At 38.6% G+C, this 19,810-nt stretch overlaps 1 protein-coding gene across 1 annotated transcript in view; it reads left to right on the top strand.

The window, feature by feature from the left end:
• jak2a (Janus kinase 2a) overlaps positions 1-19,612 on the top strand; it is a 32,822-nt gene extending 13,210 nt beyond the window's left edge. The window contains exons 3-24 of the mRNA XM_028601043.1: positions 2,675-2,798; positions 2,917-3,037; positions 4,207-4,352; positions 4,767-5,061; positions 5,270-5,389; positions 6,322-6,479; positions 6,640-6,751; positions 7,948-8,134; positions 9,317-9,441; positions 10,449-10,583; positions 10,706-10,793; positions 11,500-11,627; positions 11,822-11,960; positions 12,170-12,321; positions 12,854-13,004; positions 13,215-13,348; positions 13,966-14,155; positions 14,894-15,018; positions 15,520-15,692; positions 16,521-16,638; positions 16,893-17,006; positions 17,361-19,612. Of these exons, the coding sequence (XP_028456844.1) occupies positions 2,675-2,798; positions 2,917-3,037; positions 4,207-4,352; positions 4,767-5,061; positions 5,270-5,389; positions 6,322-6,479; positions 6,640-6,751; positions 7,948-8,134; positions 9,317-9,441; positions 10,449-10,583; positions 10,706-10,793; positions 11,500-11,627; positions 11,822-11,960; positions 12,170-12,321; positions 12,854-13,004; positions 13,215-13,348; positions 13,966-14,155; positions 14,894-15,018; positions 15,520-15,692; positions 16,521-16,638; positions 16,893-17,006; positions 17,361-17,468 (3,143 nt within the window). The 3' untranslated portion in view covers positions 17,469-19,612. The remainder of the gene's footprint in view (positions 1-2,674; positions 2,799-2,916; positions 3,038-4,206; positions 4,353-4,766; positions 5,062-5,269; positions 5,390-6,321; positions 6,480-6,639; positions 6,752-7,947; positions 8,135-9,316; positions 9,442-10,448; positions 10,584-10,705; positions 10,794-11,499; positions 11,628-11,821; positions 11,961-12,169; positions 12,322-12,853; positions 13,005-13,214; positions 13,349-13,965; positions 14,156-14,893; positions 15,019-15,519; positions 15,693-16,520; positions 16,639-16,892; positions 17,007-17,360) is intronic.
• The last annotated feature ends 198 nt before the right edge of the window (positions 19,613-19,810 follow it).

Consider the following 19,810-nt stretch of genomic DNA (forward strand, 5'->3'; position numbering starts at 1 on the left):
TTATTTTTTATTTTATACACGTGCACCAACAACACCAAAACAAATTCCTTTTATGTGTTAAAAAACATACTTGGCAAATTAGTTAGTCATATGGGCATCAATAAAAGTGAATGGGAAACGGAGCAAATATTCGTCAAGGTCAAGGTGCAAAGGACCCTAGGGGGAAATTACTCCGAACCATCACTTTTAAGTGTAATATGACTGTAACTTTAGCCAAAACTAGTTAGGATGAAATATCTGTCAGTCAAGCAAACACGCACAAAGCATATTTGCCACAGCCAAGACACATATGGGAAGATGTGTTTTTTTTCAACTGAGCCTTTTATATCTTGTGGGGGAAAAAAAGCTTGAATATGTAATTCCCTCTCCACAGCAAATGAGGGAATATCTTTAAAAGAATGTTGTTTGTCCATTTACTAGACTTCAGTGACTTGAAAAGTCTATGCCAAGGAGCACTGACACTGCTGGCCCAACACCTTATTAGGACATGTTATGCTGTTTAGAATCTTTAATTTGCCTGTTTAACTATAGAAAAGCTTGTAGAAAATAAAGTTCACTTCAATACAGTAGGGACATTCTTTGAGCCAACCATCCTGTAGCCATCTAGTGCAGTTTAAGGCTCTGAGCTATGATCTGCTTGGTTTTGATTAATTTGTCATCTAGATAATAAGAAAGTAAATAATCAAATGGACTGCTTGACCAACGTTTAAGAGCATTTGTTGTTTATTTCCATGGCTTCTTTAGGGCTTAAAATTCATCCAACTTTATTTTTAATACATTTCCTGGTAAAGGAATTGAGTTGGACTTTTCTACTATCAGAGCCAATCCAGTGTTTAGCCTATTTTGTGAAAACAGAACTACTGGCTTTTCTCCTTCTCTTTCTAGCAAACAAAAATCAGGAAGTTGTCAACTGTTCTGTCTGTTTTCCTCTTTGCCTTAGCTCTACAGTATCTCTCTCTGCCACACTCTCTTGCTCCCTTCCCTCTTGAGCCGATAAGAAACAACCTCTCTCTCTTTCTCTCTTTTTCTTTTAATCTTCCACTTTTTCTATATCTCCTTAGTTTTCTTTTTCATTTTCAACTTCCTTTGTACTATTGGTTCTCTGTTTTTCAGAATTTACTTCTACCATCTCTATATCTGTCATACATTCTCCCTTTCATGTTTTAACTACAGTCAAACAATCATGCGAGGTATGTGCTTTGTCTGTCTGGTTAATCTTTACACTAAAGTTTGTGCTTTCGTATAAGAGAAATATTTAAAGTTTGCAGTGCATTGGTAGAAAAAGAAATCTGGTTTGCTAATGCAAGTAGATAGGTCGGGATGTCACATCGCAAGATGAAGTCAAACATATTCCCCTTTCCAGAAGTTAGACCTGATATATAAGATGATCAGACTTTGATAGGAGGAAAAGTTCTATCTTTTTTTCATCCTCACACATTAAGGTTTGTGCACAATAAGAAAAAGTCAACTCTTTAGAAGGCAAAGATGGCCAAACTGTTAAATAAACATATTAACATATTTTAGGTGTCCTCCTGTCATCTTGTCCAACGTCTGAATATCTTAATAAAATGGTATGACGCATGTTGTCAAGTTGTATAACATAGTAACTTACTCTGTAGTGCATTGCTTACTTTATTATGTAATACTGTAATAAATAATACAAGGTAGGACTTGCTTATAGATCACTCTTCTTAGTAGTTTGACTTCACTTCCCCTGTTGTGGTTGAGCACACTTCCTCTCGCACACCCTCATACCATTGCTTCATTCTCATGAGTGCGTCCTGCTGTATGACGAAATTTTTTGTCTGCTAATGTGCCACTTGGCCCGACTGATAAAACACCTTACTGCAACAACACATTAAATGGGGGGCAGTCAGGTCTCACAGGGGGTCCGGACTTTAACTATCGTTGAGAACGTAGTTAAAATGCCAACACCACAACGTGACAAGAAATCCCAGACCATTGATAATACATTACAGTACTTAGATTGTGCTTGACCACCAGATCTCTATTCTCCAAAAGTAACAACAAAAAACAGATTCACTTGATTGCTGCCTGCGTCAGAGCGCACACAACAATCCTGGATTAAATTTGACAGTAATCCATTTAAAACAAAACTCCAGGCAGACAGTCAAACTGTTCATGGGAACTTCCGTTTTTATGTGAATATTTATGTTTTTTGGACACTTTGAGCAGCAGGGAAGCAGGGAACCTAATTGCTATTTTCCATTATGCCAACTCCACTGAAATACACTACCAAGTTGTCATGGTCAAAACACAGTTGCTTTCAGTCTACATTGCTACCAAAACACAAGCTGTGTGTGTGTGTGTGTGTGTGTGTGTGTGTGTGTGTGTGTGTGTGTGTGTGTGTGTGTGTGTGTGTGTGTGTGTGTGTGTGTGTGTGTGTGTGTGTGTGTGTGTGTGTGTGTGTGTGTGTGTGCGCGTGTGTGTGTAAACATACAACATATGCATGACTTGTGTATGTCTACATATTGGCCAGTTGTCGTTCTTTATTGGCAGCTAATAATAATAATAATAACAAACTTGAGTATGTGTCAGTTGGCTTCCTTAATTTGAGTTACGGCTATGATGCTACTCACTGTCCCAGTTCCAGAATAAAACTGGCTGTGCTTTTATTATAGTAAACACATGATTGTTTTCTCTCCCTTTCCAGGAATTGCTCCAGTGTACTGCAACTTGTTTGGCCTGATGAGGGAAAGTGACCGGATATGGTTCCCTCCTAATCACATCTTTAAACTGCAGCAGCCAGCCAATGAGAGCCTGCACTTCAGAATCAGGTAGATCTTTTTAGTATGTTTTTTTCATTTCCTTATTAATACGTTTCAGACTTTTTATGTGTTGTTTTATGCTTGGAATTATTTTCTTACTGGATCTTCTCTGGCATTTTTGGTTCAGATACTATTTTCCTGGCTGGTATAACAGCGGAAATTCATTGTATGCCCATCGCTATGGTGTGTCCAAGGTGACGGAGAGCTCCGTGATGGATGATTGTGTCATGGCATACCATTTTTTTCAGGTTAGTCTTCATGACTGGCACCTCATATCATTGTTTTATTGTCTATTTTCTTCTGTATAGGGTCATTTGTAGCATACATTTATTCTATTTCTTTGTATTTGTGATTTAAAAAAATAGAGTACATTCTAAATCTGGATCATCTATAGGTTTTCCTTAAACCTTGTGCAAACTATATATAACGATAAACAGAAATGTTGGGTGGGGGAGATAAAAATGCTTGCTTGCTTCCCTCTTCTCTGACTGACAATCTGTCTGTCATGTCAGTCATTGTGCAAATTCAGAAAACAGGAAGTGTGGTAGTAAGTGTTTAAAAACAGCAAATGGGGAACAAGGGTATGTCAGGGTTCTCATCACTCGGCCTGTGTTTGTGCATGCATGTGTAAGTGTGTGTTTGTTTGTTTTTTAAATAGTTGCTGCTTCTTATTTTCTTTCCCACATGCTTGTGTGAACTTGACATATGGAGCTCTGTTCAGCTTTGTTTTTATCTCCACTGTCACATTGACAACATGAGCTGTTTGTCAATAGATTAACCTACAGTATGTTTGACACTTATGTGTTGGAGAAATATTGAATAAAAGTTTCCTCTTTAAAATACACTTTTTTTTATTGTAACATATTTTCATGTGCCATACAGAGATTATAATCTGATTATGTCTGATTTATGTTAATTTGGTTGATAGATTGAATTTGACATGTGAAGTAAGTAGAGATGTTCCAATTCTGACTAAAACGCTGGTATCGGTATTGGGAAGTACTGGAGTTTATGCATCGATCCGATACCAACTAATAAAGCCCTAAAGAAAATCTACATTAAAGTAGTTTATTTATGTTCTTTTTCCGTTATAACTGACTGTCAAACTGCAAAATAAAAGATTGTTTGTGTTTGTTTATGTTTCACAAAGAGGTTAACCTGAGCCAGACCGACAACAAAGATAGAAATAATATCACATCCATACAGGGATAGTAGTATACAGCTGTTAAAATGTAATAAAATAAATGACACACTGGTATCGGATCGGTACTCTGTATCAACCGATACCCAAGTTCAGGTATCGGAATCGGTATTGGGAAGCAAAAAAATGGTATCGGGCCATCTTTAGAAGTAAGCAAATATTCTTCTACTTCTTTCCTTCATGGATATGATATCATCCAATATGTTCCTCATCCAGAGCCGTAGTGACTTTCTAAGTGGCTGGGTTCATATTCCGGTGAGCCACGAGGCCCAGGAGGAGTGTCTGGGCATGGCGGTGCTGGACATGATGAGGCTCGCCAAAGAGAATAATCAGTCACCTGTGGACATCTACAATTATACCAGGTAGAAATGAACGACCACATGTGATATCATGTTATTCATACATTATGCAATCTAAAGCAGGGGTAAGCAAAATCACTAGTAATGTGGAAATGAAGGGTAACCTGGTAAAATCATTTCTCTACTAGAAGAGTCTAATACTGTGAGCCTATTTAATTTATACGACAATTGCATCTGAATGAATTCTCTCTTTGTATGAGATCATGTTTCAGTTAATATCTGATCTTTACAATACTAATGCACTGTGTCCACACTTCAAAATATAAACTATCCTGTAATTTCTCTTTCATATATAATTCATCATTAATGATTTTTTTTCTCTCTGTGTCTTCCCTGCTATTTGTTCATCATTCTTTTTGTCATTCTCAACTCCATCTTCACCTAACCATTCCTTCCCGCTCCCCTCCCCGCTTTTAGCTACAAATCCTTCCTGCCGAGATGCATGCAAAGCCGCATCCAGGAATATAACATCTTGACGCGGAAGAGGATCCGCTATCGCTTCAAGAGGTTCATCCAGCAGTTCAGTGAATGCAAGGCCACGGTGTGTAACCTTAAGTTCAAATACCTGATGAGCCTGGAGATGCTCCTACCCTCCCTCTACTCTGAGCGCTTTCAAGTCACTGACCTCTCTGCACGCGAGGTTACCATCGTTGTCATGGGCAACACGGGCATCCAGTGGTCTAAAGGGAAAGAGGAAGAGGGAGCAGAGGAGGTGAGGACCAGGAGATGGGTTCATGTTGCCGTGGTAATGCATTTGTACACCAGTCTGCCACAGTGTGATGCCATGCATGGCTGTTTTTCTACCAATAGATGAAGCTCTAGCAGTTGGTTAAAATCGCCAATAACAACAAGAGTGCATGCGTGTGCACACTTCTTCATCGAATACAAACCACTATTTTGTATTCTTTTTGTGTCTCCAGGAGCTACAAACATACTGTGACTTCCCAGAGGTGATCGACATCAGCATCAAACAGGCCAATAAGGAAGGCTCAGTGGACAGTCGCATAGTTACCCTCACCACACGGGACAACCAGATCCTGGTATACTACACACACACGTCCTCTTTGAGCTCAGCCCTACGTTGCTCTATTATCCCTTTTTAAAATTAATAGTTTGTTTGCTTGCTTCACTCCAATTTTAAATACTGTCTGTAAAACAAATTTCAAGCAATACTCTCCAATGTGTTTAAATCACCACACACTTGTTGTCAGTCAAATTAGTTACAGGACATAAAGATAAACATTTTAACATTTATTTCATTATTTTAAAGTATTATTTTAAATATGTAATTATTTATATATGTGTAGCTCGCCAGTAACGCGTAGACACATGCTGTTTAGTGAAAAACAGGGTGATCTTTATTCCATTGTAGACCATTAGTCCCGTGAAACTGCCAACAAAACAACGATTATCACAGCTGCTTGCTGTAACCACACTGCAACACTAGCTTACTACATTAACAAAGCAAGCTATCAGGCTAAGTTAACTAAAACATGTAAACATTCTCAACGTACCTCGTTGGCAGCTTGTTACAAAGGAGCTAAACCCAGATCTTGTATCCTCAACACGTCTCATCACAACTTATCTTCACACAAATCCAGTGTAGTAACTTAACTTAAAGATATCATTACTCTTTCTTGCGGAATGCGTTTAACACGTTACATCGCAGCTCTTTCCATTCATGTGTAACCTCAAACTGTGTCCCACGGACAGTGTACATGCAAATTAGTTCCGCCCCAAGCTATTCAGAACATTATGTAGAGACATAACATTTATACACATAAACTATATAATAACTGTACTGAAATTAAACACCACATAAATGAAATCTAATGCATGTCAATGAACTGACAGCAGTTACAATATACATAGATACACAGATTGAAAGTTTAAAGTAAAAATGGGTACTGAATGATTTATTTTTGTCCTCTTTTGCATCCCCTCTCTATACTCTGTGTCTCTGACCACAAAGGAACTGGAGTTCCATTCACTCCCAGAGGCTCTGTCATTTGTATCTTTAGTTGATGGGTATTACAGACTGGTTGCAGATGCTCATCACTATCTGTGTAAAGAGGTGGCTCCACCAAGACTTCTGGAGTGCATTCAGAGCTACTGCCACGGCCCTGTGTCGTAAGTATCACACAAATGCACAGATATAGCACATCACAACATGCACTATGCACACACACACACACACACACACACACACACACACACACACACACACACACACACACACACACACACACACACACACACACACACACACTCTCTGTCTCTTTGATCACAGGATGGAGTTTACGATTGGTAAGCTGCGTCGCTCTGGTAACCACCAAGGCCTGTACATCATTCGCTGCAGCCCCAGGGACTACGACAAATACTTCATATCCTTTGTGGTGGGGGTAAGCTGTTGATCTAGGGTAATTTAATGTGAAGTACTTCATTTCTCACATGAATAAACTGAATAAAAACAGGCTCATTCAACACTCTTTGCTAATTGGTAGACATCACTAACTTGCTTCTTCAGCCCATGATCACATGCATCACAGCAGACTGCCAGATTATCACTTCCATTGGTCTATACAATGTGTAACAACACCCAGGGCCATTAGACTATAATGTAAATACAATGTAGTGCTTTGCTTTAATAATGGTTGTTCAAGGGGCGGCCTCTAGCTCACCCAGTGAGAGTGTTCGCCCCATGTTGGCTGAGTCCTGCAGCGGCGCGGGTTCAAATCTGACCTGCTACCCTTTGCTGTGTGTCATCCCCCATCTCTCTCCCCCTTTCATGTCTATCCACTGTCTCTACTACTAATACAGGGAAAAGACCCAAATAATGGTTGTTCAATTAAGTATCAAAGTCACAGTAATCACAGGTGCATTTAATAAAAAATATTAAAAAAAAACATTTAATTGAGTGTTTGTTTCTGAAACTAAACTGTTTGTTCACAGTTTTGCTAAAACTCATCATAAAGGTGTGCTTACAACCTCTTAAATATTATAATATTTTCAACCACTGGAGGGAGCAATAAGGTTTGATTATCACATCAAATTAACAATCCAACTGCTATGCAATAACATATTGTGACTGAGATGTTTAAAAATGTACTGTAAGTCTTCTGCTTATAATTGAAATTACAGATTTTTAAGTTTAAAGTCTGTAATAAAACATAGCCAGGTAAGTACCCAAATGCAAATTGAAAGATGTTATTATTCCTGCAGTTCACACGTGGCCTTTCAAAGATCCCTTCCTAATGCGTTTCTAATGTGGTACAAAATCCTCAGTCCTAGTTCTGTGTGTAGATAAATTCAAAAGTTTTGTCTTTTTAGTACCAAATTTCCTCTCTGTTTCTGTCCCTCCACTGGAGCTCATCTGCAGCACTATCCATGAAAACCAAAAAAGTGGGACTGTAACTCTGGAAGATACCCACTTTAACTGATTATGAATTTATTAACTTCTGACAAACTTTGTAATGCATATTTGCACAAAAAGTGTCTCTTATGTGTATACTCAATCACAGAGTGTACTTTTTAGTCTCTTAAAATGATATTGTTGGCATGTTCAGCACAACGTAACTGTAATCATTTCTATTTTCAGCATGATACTATGGTGGAGTATAAGCACTGTCAGATTGTGAAGACGGAGTCAGGAGAGTACAGTCTGAGTGGTGCAAAAAGGAGCTTCAGCTCACTCAGGGAACTTCTGCACTGCTACCAAAAGGAGGCGCTGCGGACTGATGGATACACATTCCAGCTGACCAGTTGTTGCTCACCCAGCTTTAAAGGTAAGCAGTCACATACACTAACAAGAACACAGTATCTATACCCCACACACCTATTAACACGAACACGTTAAAAAGAACACGTATACAGCAAAATGCAGACATTCTATGCAATTCAAATATTCTCCAGGACAGTTTAGACCTTTCACTGAGATGGACCTACTTGTTTTGTTAATTGTTTCTTTGTCCATAATGCTGCAAAAATAGGCAACAGCATCCGTTCCATGATATATGGATGAACTCATATTTTACCCAGATCAATTGTAACACTTTGAATGAGTTTAGTTAAAAACCATTAGTCAATTAATTACAGAATTCTTTTTTGAAACTTATTTGGAACAATGCTTTGTGCACATTTTACACAATGCAGAGATTACGTGACCTGCAGAAAATTGTCCTTCATTTTTGCATCACATGAATGATGCAAGCAGTTAAAGTTTTCTCTACAACATATTTTAAAGCAATGATTAGACAATATAAGAAAGTTCCATCAATGCTTCCAGTTCAACATCCTGCAAGGCAACCAATTACAACCAACGTTTCTTAATCCCTGCTGCAGCTAATTACCCATTTTCAAGCTCCTGTTTAAATCAGATGCCTAGTTTTTGAGTCTCGAACTTTTTTGAATTTCTGTTCAGCCAGTGAAGAATACAGACTCTCTGTCTCTTGACCTTCAGTTTCAAGCCAGATGTCCCTAATTTTCGGCCGGGTGTCAGTCATCTTCCGCTTTCTTTGTGTTGGCATTCTAAACTCCAGTCGATTTATGAGGACTATTGGTTAACTGCTCCTCAGATCAGTTAGTATGATCCTTCCAATGGGCAGAGAGTATGATTTTTACTGCCCTACAGTACATGACCATTATATCTCTGTGGGGATTTGATAGAGTTGCTAATGACCGTCTCTAATGACTGGACGGATTTCCTTATGGCAAAACTCTTGTTTCTGAGAAAGGTTACCTGTCTCTAAGGGCCAATAAAACAGACCACTTAGATTTTTGTTCATGGTGATATTTATGATTAAGAACTCTAAATTAAGCAATCTAATTTTACAATTGGTAGCTGTTGCATTTTTATTAATATTTTCCTGTATCACACATTGAAAAGCCGTAAACCTCCTGTAGCGATAATTCAATGTAGTGTCAAAATGTGAGTTTCATGTGAGTCCATCCTACCTACCTTTCTTCAGATAAATCCAACCTGGTGGTGTGCAGAAATAATCAAGGGGCAGATGTTCCACTGTCTCCTTCGCTCCACAAACACAACATCAGCCAGATGGTCTTCCACAAGATCCGAAAAGAGGACCTCGTCATCGTAAGATAGTCCTCCTCACTGTAGCTTTTCCTCTAATCTGAAAAAGGCATACAAGGATTCATAACTAGGCAATTTCTTCAGTCTTAGTAGGTTGTAGAAGTGTACAGGGTTTGATGCATTGTTTTTGTACATATATTCTTTTTGTAGAAGCTTACAACAGAATGGAAAAGGGCCTTGTGTACAATTTCTTGCCCTGAGCAGATAAGTTATAAATTAACAAAGGTGAACTGTACCTACGTGGGTGGCCAGTGTCTTTGTAATTATAAAGTAACACTGAATATAAAGCCAAAAAATACCTTTTGTAGACAAGGTGACATTGTAAACTTGTCAATATGAATAAGCGTACCAGAAGTTTTGATCAGAAGGGACAAGAAGCACTCCTGTGGGGTCTGTGAGGTCACTACAGTTAAAGAAAAACACTTCCTCTATTGTTCCACCGACTGTAACTCAGTGTCACTAGCAGTCTCTGTGGACACGTCTGAGTGCATTGTGTGTGTCCGTGTGACAGTGTGTCAGCCATGCTCTCACCTCGGTGACTGGTCCATTTTCGTCTCAACATATTTTCTGTTATTTGAGCACTTGGTAGTTTTGTACTGTATTGCAATATTGTCTTCTCACTCATCCCTCAATAGAATAACAGTTTCAGTTTTTTTTCTTTCAGTGTTTTGTTGTGCATTTATTTAAGAGCTTTTGAGCTTAAATATTTTTTTTAGTCACTACTATCCAAAGCCAGTTGGTCAGATAAGGTCTAGCTGGCAGGCACAGCTAAGTCCTGTTGGAAGCATGACAGCAGTGGGCTTTATTCAGTTTGGTTTCTGGGCTGCAAGTGAGAAAGCTTGTAGCTTTCAATACGTCTTTGATTTGGAATTTTCTGCTTAGGAGAGTTCCAGTAACTTTGTGGGAGGAGTGTATTGATCAAGGAATTATCTCTTTTAAAAAGAAAAGTGGGGGAAATTCATTCAACTTTCTTTCCAAAGTAGTTTTCAACAAAATAAACTGTGTTGTAGAATGAGAGTCTTGGCCAAGGAACTTTCACCAAGATCTTCTGCGGTGTGAGGAAGGAGCTGGGAGACTACGGAGAGATACACCAGATAGATGTTGTTATCAAGATCCTGGACAAGGCTCACCGCAACTATTCAGAGGTTTGCTTTTTGATTGATTGGTTGATTGATTGAGGGAGTGGATCTAATTACATAAATTCTGAGGACATGAGTTGAAAGGAGACAATGTAATAGGATCTCTTCTCTTGTTTTCTCCCTTACAGTCCTTCTTTGAAGCAGCCAGTATGATGAGCCAGCTCTCCCACAAGCACATACTTCTCAACTATGGCGTGTGTGTTTGTGGCAATGAGAGTAAGCCTACAAAACACACAAACTCACACTACTGGACAGAGATAATTTAAGATCTTAGATGAGATGGATATGGAGACCAAGACAAAACAGAATGTGTGTTACATAGAATACAAAGGAAAAGAAGACTGCAAATTAGTTTTTACACTAAAAACAGCTGTGTTTACATCACATGAGGTCAAATGGTGTCCCTGTGGGTGTCTGAGACAATTAAACAGAAAGGAAATAAGGTTTCTGACCTGCTGTCTGCTGTGCCCTGACCCTTCCACTGTGACTGAATTAAGCCATTGGGATCAGCAAGTCACTAATGGGCCACTGCAGTCTTCATCTTTACTCCACCTGAAACTATCCGAACACGTCAGAGCAGTGTGTCTGGAAACCTTTATCATTCACATTTCTGAGTGTAGAAAAAATAAATAAATGAATCAGGCATATGGTGCACTGATAGCCTAATAGTTCCGAAGAAATTGAATGACCAAAGCTAGATTTTTCATGTGAGACAATAAAAACAGAACTGTGCCAGATGGGTGCGGAAAGTGTTTTGTCTATAACTACTGTTAAAGTGTCTTTGAAGACACTACAGGACATCCGCTACAGTCAACCACAAACTGGTGATATGGGAGTTTTAATAGGAAGCAATTTGTTTAGAAGATTTTCTATATCAATAGTAGTGACTAATAAAATTATCTCACTCACTTCTCCCTGTCAGACATGATGGTGCAGGAGTATGGTAAATTTGGTTCCTTGGACACCTACCTGAAAAAGAATAAAAGCTGTGTTAACATCACCTGGAAGCTAGAAGTGGCCAAGCAGCTATCCTGGGCTATGCACTACCTGGTAAGACTGCCCCATAATGCAGTCTGCCCCATACAGATTCTTCTGTTTGTATGGGGCAGGCACATTTACACACATACTCAAGTTCAATGTTAAGAGAAATACCTTCAACTAATGTGTCAATAAAAGTAGTTGAGTGCTGAAGCAAGGTACCCCACAAAGGTAATTTATGTTGTCCCTGTCACATCTGCACGCAGGAGGATAAGAGCCTCATTCATGGAAATGTTTGTGCCAAGAATGTTCTTCTGATCAGAAAGGAGGATCGCAAGACGGGCAGCCTGCCCTTTATCAAACTCAGTGACCCGGGTATCAGCATCACCGTGCTGCCCAAAGAAGGTGAGATACATAGAGTGATGTAACGTCCTGCTGTGAAGAGACATGTACCTCACACCAGGCATGTGAGAATAATGTTAGCCAACATAGTTTTGCTTTGGTGTGATTGTCTCAGTTTGCATTATCTTTTTCTCCCTCCTCGCTGTCCTTTACCTTCCATTCCATTCATTTAATTCTCTCTGTGCTTCTGTCTCCTCATATTCGTCCATCAGTTCTGGTGGAGCGTATCCCATGGGTGCCCCCTGAATATATTGAAAACCCCCAAAACCTGAGTTTAGCCACAGACAAGTGGGGCTTTGGGACCACCCTTTGGGAGATCTGCAGTGGCGGAGACAAACCACTCAGCACCCTGGACTCCTCCAAGGTCACAAAAACAGAGAATGCATTGAGAGTATTAACTTACTGAAAGTGATCCGTATTAAAGGAATAGTTTGACATTTTGGGAAATGTTGAATTAAGTTGGTTGCCTGGCCTCTGCTACCGGCAAGAAATGGTTTCAGTGTATCTTTTAGTCTATGGTGTTCATTAGTGAGCTTCGGAGGTGCTAGTAGGTTTTTATTAAAATTGTTTACTTTTGGACAGGCCCAGGCTAGCTGTTTCCAGTCATAATGCTAAATTAAGCATACCGGCTGTTGGCTGTAGCTTCATATTTACTGTACAGAGTGGTATAACTCATCTTGTCTAACTCTTGTAAGAAAGCATATAACCGTATTTCCTAAAATGTTGAACTATTCCTTTAACTCATGCAATTTGTTTTTAAGTGAGAGGGACACAAAGTTATTTAAAACGTATTGTATTGATTATTTTAGGAATGTCTGGCAGCTTTGTATCTCCATCATTTCCCAATTCAGTTTGGAAAACATGCAGGTTCTGACTTTTGTTCTTTTGCTCTGCAGAAGAACTTATTCTACGAGGACAGGCACCAGCTGCCGGCTCCTAAATGGACAGAGCTGGCCAATCTGATTAACAGCTGTATGGACTATGAGCCCTCACACCGACCCTCCTTCAGAGCAATTATCAGAGATCTCAACAGCCTCTTTATACAAGGTAGGAAAAGAAAATGAATGCGCAACCTTCAGACAAATCCATTGATCATGTGGATACACTAGTACGACACACACACACACACACACACACACACACACACACACACACACACACACACACACACACACACACATACACACACACACTTAATATAGGGTATTATCAAGATCTTCTTTATAAAAAACTATTTTGCACCTTGTTGTGTTGCAGACTATGAGCTGCTGGTGGAGAGCGACATGGTGCCCAACAGGACAAGAGGCTTCGGCTTCCCGTGGGCCTCCGAGAGCCAGGACCTCGCACAGTTTGAGGAGAGGCACCTAATTTTTCTCAAGCTACTGGGCAAAGTGAGACATGCGCATGCACGCACACTTTAATTTAAAATCTTCTTTTTGTTTGACTCTTTTATCTCCTTCATAGTGTTTAAATTATGTCTAAGTGTGCATGTTTGTTATAACTTATTAGCTTGATCTTTCTTTTTGATACCTCTCTTTAACTATTAAATATTAATATTTTATTTGTTTAAGCATTATAAAGAATTTCATTGAAAGAGCTGGATACAAATCTGTTAAAACGTCCTCAAAGTTTCTTGCTCTCTTGAGGTAGTTTGTGTTTTAGTTAGTGTCTTTATGTGGGTGTTGGAAATGCATCTTTCAGATCAATTATGAAACATTCAACCCACATGACTAATCAGCAGTTTCCGCTATTATCTCAAATATTTGCATGATACTTTCCGCACAGCATGAAATTGCTCAGCACTATTTGATATGAAAAGGATGTGTATTGTTTTCTTTGTGGGATTAAGTATCGCACTGATGCCATCCTAGTTAAATGGAAATGAACAAACCTATACTTTAGTACGTTAGAAAAGCTCATTTAATGTGAGCTCAAAACCAAGATGAAATCATAGCTGTCGTTTCTATATCTCTCTTAAATCTGCTCTCCCTCTGACCCCACGCTTCAGGGAAACTTTGGCAGCGTGGAGATGTGCAGGTACGACCCCCTGCAGGACAGCACAGGGGAGGTGGTGGCCGTGAAGAAACTACAGCACAGCACAGCCGAGCACCTCAGGGACTTTGAGCGTGAAATCGAGATCCTCAAATCACTCCAGCATGAAAACATTGTCAAATACAAAGGGGTCTGCTACAGTGCAGGTATGAGCACATTGTTTGATATCTATATGAGCAATAATGTTGTATTTTTATTTTTTTTTATATATATAAATGGTACAGAAATCCCAATATAGGGTGTGATTATGTATCCTGTTGCTCGTCGTTGCTCAGTTTTTAATCTGTATAACTGATTTGGTTTATTATCAAAATATGTCCTAGTAATCAAAATGAATGCCCCATATTCTTTATATAAATCATAGTGATATAAACTATGTTTCTACATCAGTGGTTCTAAGATGATTAAAGGGATACGAAGACATTTGCTGACAAAGGGAAAAGATGCCACCTTTTACACAGATTTGATTCCAAACCAACAGTTGATCACGTTAAAGTGTAATAGATAATAAAATATGTTTTCTTATATTGGCATTGAAGTATCTTTTTTTTGTTGGCATATTTAGATAAAGAAAATTATTTGTCTGGTTAATCTTAATTCTTACGTGAGAGGGGCTCAGTGTTTTTTTTTCCCCCTGTAGTGACAGAGCAAACTTTCCTGATCAGCTCGTTCAGCCTACAAGCTGTTGTTGATGTGATAATACCACCCCGGCAGATTTTATCATACATAATACTGTCTGTACAGTTCCCACATTTGCTGCCTAGGGCGTTAGTGAGCAGGCCCATGAAACAGATAAATCTTGATTTTCTCAGAGGCCTCCACTCCACTGCTCACGTCATATTTTTGTCCCTTAAGTATGGCTGTTAACTTCTTTGTTTCTGCAGGTCGAAGGAACCTGCGGCTGATCATGGAGTATCTCCCCTACGGCAGCTTGAGAGATTACCTCATCAAACACAAGCACCGCTTTGATTCCAACAAACTGCTGCACTACGCATCACAGATTTGCAAGGTAATGTAGTGCAGAAGGTGGTGCAGACCTTGGCCCCCTCCCCCTGTTATATTAAGTTATTTTACATACCTGGAAATTTTGTCTTACCCATCTTTCCTGTGTCTGATACCATTGAAATAACCTTTGGACTGAATCATACTAATATTAAGTTAGTGACACAGATGATTGTGAGATGTTGGAAATCACAAGGGAGTACATCGTTTCAGGACCGGTTTACGGCGTTCGGCAGGATATGGCTGCATATGAAAAGATAACTTGAGAGAAAGATTTATTTAATTATATGGGTTTTTATTGCAGTGCTAACACTGTGCAAGTAGATGAGTTATATATATTTTCTCTTGTATTGTTTTTATTTTATTACTTTGAATGTGCTTTGGTTTTTCATAAACCCCTTTTAAAAGGCAAAATCAATAAAACAAAGAGGACTACGGCTTTGTGTAACAACATAAGTACATCCATAAACCGGCTCTCTTTCTCTGTGTGATTATATTCATCCTTCAGGGCATGGACTACCTCGCCACTAAGCGATACATCCACAGAGACCTGGCCACGAGGAACATTCTGGTGGAGAGCGAGATGAGGGTGAAGATTGGTGATTTTGGTCTGACCAAGGTGCTGCCGCAGGACAAAGAGTACTACACTGTCAGAGAGCCTGGGGAAAGCCCCATCTTTTGGTGAGGATGACACCGCACGTCTTTCTTAGAGATTCAAGAAGTATTTTCATATTTTTGTGATTGAAAATTGACTCTTTTAGAATTTGACTAGCTTTTCTACAGTTGTGGTAGGTATTTGGTAGGTATCGTTGTATTGACTGTTTGTGACTGATCTTTTAACAAAGATAAGTCATACATACATTCATATCGGTCTGCTTGTAATGAAGGATTAGTGTTGACTGTTACAAGATGTGTGCATTATTATGTACAGTACAGGCCAAAAGTTTGGACACACCTTCTCATTCAATGCGTTTCCTTTATTTTCAAGACAATTTACATTCTAGATTCTCACTGAAGGCATCAAAACTATGAATGAACACATATGGAATTATGTACTTAACAAAAAAGTGTGAAATAACTGAAAACATGTCTTATATTTTAGATTCTTCAAAGTAGCCACCTTTTGCTTTTTTTGATAACTCTGCAAACCCTTGGTGTTGTCTCAATGAGCTTCATGAGGTAGTCACCTGAAATGGTTTTCACTTCACAGGTGTGCTGTGTCAGGGTTAATTAGTGGAATTTGTTCCCTTATTAATAAAAAAAGCAAATGGTGGCTACTTTGAAGAATCTAAAATATAAGACATGTTTTCAGTTATTTCACACTTTTTTGTTAAGTACATAATTCCATATGTGTTCATTCATAGTTTTGATGCCTTCAGTGAGAATCTACAAAGTAAATAGTCATGAAAATAAAAAGGAAACGCATTGAATGAGAAGGTGTGTCCAAACTTTTGGCCTGTACTGTATATGTATGTACTGTATATACAATGTGCTGTGGTATTTCCCCAGGTATGCTCCAGAGTCGCTGACAGAGAGCAAGTTCTCTGTGGGATCAGACGTTTGGAGTTTTGGTGTTGTCCTCTACGAACTCTTCACATACAGTGACAAGAACTGCAGCCCACCAGCGGTACTGCACTTCTTTCTTTCTTCTGACTTTTGTTTTTTTAGTTTGACAAATTGACTTTCTTATCCTTCCTAACTGCTTTGCCAACTTAATCAAGCTATAAAAGAATGGCAAGTATAATTAGTGGATAATGTCGTCAAATAAATCAGTTGATTGAGCATTATAGAGCGATGTACTCAAAAACAGGAATCACTTACTACTAAACTTTTACTTTTCACTAAAGCCAAACAAGAACTACTCTTATCTTTTTTTTCCAGGTATTTATGGACAAGATGGGAAATGAAAAGCAAGGCCAGATGATTGTCTACCATCTGATAGACCTGCTGAAACAGGGATATAGGTTGCCTGCTCCTGATAATTGTCCAAAGGAGGTCAGTAACTCTTTATAAAGTAGAAGAAATTGCAAGACACATTTTTCCTTTCAGTTTTAGTTTTGTTAATAAATATGACTTTTGGTTCAACATCAACTCACCACGTATTTGTAAATGGTGAACAAACCAGGCTCTCATTTCATGAATTCACAAGTGTACCAACTTCGGTTCACCGGAGTCTACCAGCCTTAAAGTGATTACCTCACCAGTTACCACACCACCGGCCAATCAAAAAGAAAACCCTTTTGTAAAAATAAATTTGAAAACCCTGGCTGTAAAGTAGAATAAAATAATTGTACCTGTTTTATTCCCCCCACCCCGTGTTAATGTCCGTGCTCTGATGCTTCCCTTCAGATTCACAAGATTATGACAGAGTGCTGGAGCAGTGATCCGAGCCTGCGTCCTACTTTCAAGTCATTAATCCACAGTGTGGAGACTGTACGAGACAGCAATGACGGATGAGCCGCATTGAACCCTGAACCTTTGACCTGTAGGTGTTGACCCGTGGGAGTCAGAACAATGAATGTCTTTGTGACGTCTTGGTTTACTGCAGTGATGCAGTCACTAGTACTGAAGTATACTTGTTTTTCGTTGGGTGCTCTGCATTTCTGTCAGCCTATTTAACATTTACTCAAATAAGGATAATTGGTACTTTCTTAGCAGTTTACCCACTTCTTTCTGTGATGTAGCAGATTCATAAGTACACTACATCTGACTCAAACAAAAGATACATCAGATGCCTTTTAAGAACATTTTATTTTGGGATAAATTATTTGTACATGTTGTTTTACAAATTTTATTTGACTATTCATGGAGTGGAGCAATGTAACTTGTGTTGAATGTTTAAGCCTACACCAACTAGCAGCATTTCTTTTGTTAATGCTCAGACCTTTGATGTTGTACTTTCACTGTTGTAAAATGAGCAGAAACTTCTTTTGTTTAACCGAAGAGGCTGTGGGAATCTCAGCAGCAGCATCTGACTGCACACCTGAACCTCACTGCACTGCTCTTGTGTGCCCGGACTTTTAAATCCTGGAAGTGAACAGGGATCATTCTGCTGACACCTAGACAGACTTGACTAGCTTGGTAGTTTTAAGAAGATAAAATACAGAACCATAAATGTAAAGCCCCAGCTGTCTTCTGTCACAAGGATACCCATTATAAACACCGCTACAGGTGGTTTGGAGTCACATTTCTGCTGTTTGAGTTTTACAACCTATTTATTGCTCATTGAGGATGATTCTGTGTGTTTTCTGAGCTGATGAAGCAGCAGCAGAAGCACCCAGAGTTCTTTTTTTTTAATGGCGTTTGTTATGATTATACATTATTCCACATAATAGAGGCCAGACTTTACACAAAATCAACTGTTATCTGTCAAATACATAAGAGACACAGCAATAACTGCTCAGAAATCTCTGTGTCTCTAGTAGTGTCATATCATGGACAGTATTATTCTTTTTTTTAAACTGGAAGTTATGTTTCCTTTGTTAGTAATGGGTCTACAGTTTACAAATACAGTGTTTTCAGTGTTATAACGCTATACTCTCTGCCTGTAGATACCTTATGTGAAAAGTTGAAGTTTATTTTCTGAAGGTAGAGAAAAAAGTAATGAAGGGAGATGCTTTTATTTTGCGGTAGCTTGTTGTTGCAAGAGATGGTTTTATTTAAAACTTCTTTGACTTTTCTTGATGTCATTATTTTTCCATCCATTCAAAGTTGGTGTTTGTGTATATGTTGAATATGTGTATGTGCTAGGATTATCAGACACCAATGTATCAGTGATTACAAGTTTTTATTTTATTTTTTTTTAACCTTGTGTACGTTATGTTACTAACTGAAGGAGGGGGGGTCAGTCAATCTCAGTCCCTGTACAGAATCTAATCCGTGGAACAGCATCTTTCCTTCTAATTTTGAAACTTCCTAGGTTTTTATGCCATTAAAGTCAGGCAGTACACGCATGCATGCACAAAATGTCCAAAGGATGGATACCCTCTTACATCTCTAGGATGATTCACTGTAAAGACCAACGTTTTCTCACTTACAAACAGACAGTGTGTCTGTGAGCTACCACAGTCTGACCTCTGGGCAGTATTACACCGGTCTGAATGTTATTTTTTCACCTGTGCAGGAGTCTGTTGTGAATGGGAGATTGTGAGTTTCTTCAGAGTTGCTAAATAATGCCAAGATGGAAAATGTCTTTTTTTTTTTTTTTTACTCATACAAACATTATTGTGATTGAATGTACATTGGTGTGTAAGACCAAATATGATTATTTTGTGAACTATTTATCATTCAAATCAAAAGATTTCCAGCGAAAACAGGACTTTTAACTGGTAGTTATTTCCATTAATTTCAATTTGTTGAAGTTTGTTGACGTGTGAATGACATTAAACCTGGTTCTGTCATCTGATGGAAATATGCAGCTACCTTTAATACATTTATGTGTAGATAGATGTAAATAGTGAGAGATAGAAATGCAAGTATATTCCAGGTGTATATACTTTTATTAAACAAAACTTGCAGTACTATGGACATGAAAATCGTACTTTTTTAATCTAAATGTGGTTTGCTTTTCAAATAAAGCTTCATCGTATTGTATCAAAGAGCTCATAGGTCTTTCAAAAGTTGTTGTTTTTCTGTTCACGACAAAGTACATGATTTCTACATTTAGACACAAAAATGATAGTGTGAGATTTTGTGCAAGGGTTTAAGTGTATTTATTTGTTTTATCTGCAGAAGTGTCCTTTCAGATGTTAAGAGTTAATTAATGTGTGATATTGGCCTGAGCTAGTATGAACGTAGTT

Source organism: Perca flavescens, chromosome 16, assembly GCF_004354835.1.
Source record: "Perca flavescens isolate YP-PL-M2 chromosome 16, PFLA_1.0, whole genome shotgun sequence".
In the NCBI taxonomy this organism is placed as follows: domain Eukaryota; kingdom Metazoa; phylum Chordata; class Actinopteri; order Perciformes; family Percidae; genus Perca; species Perca flavescens.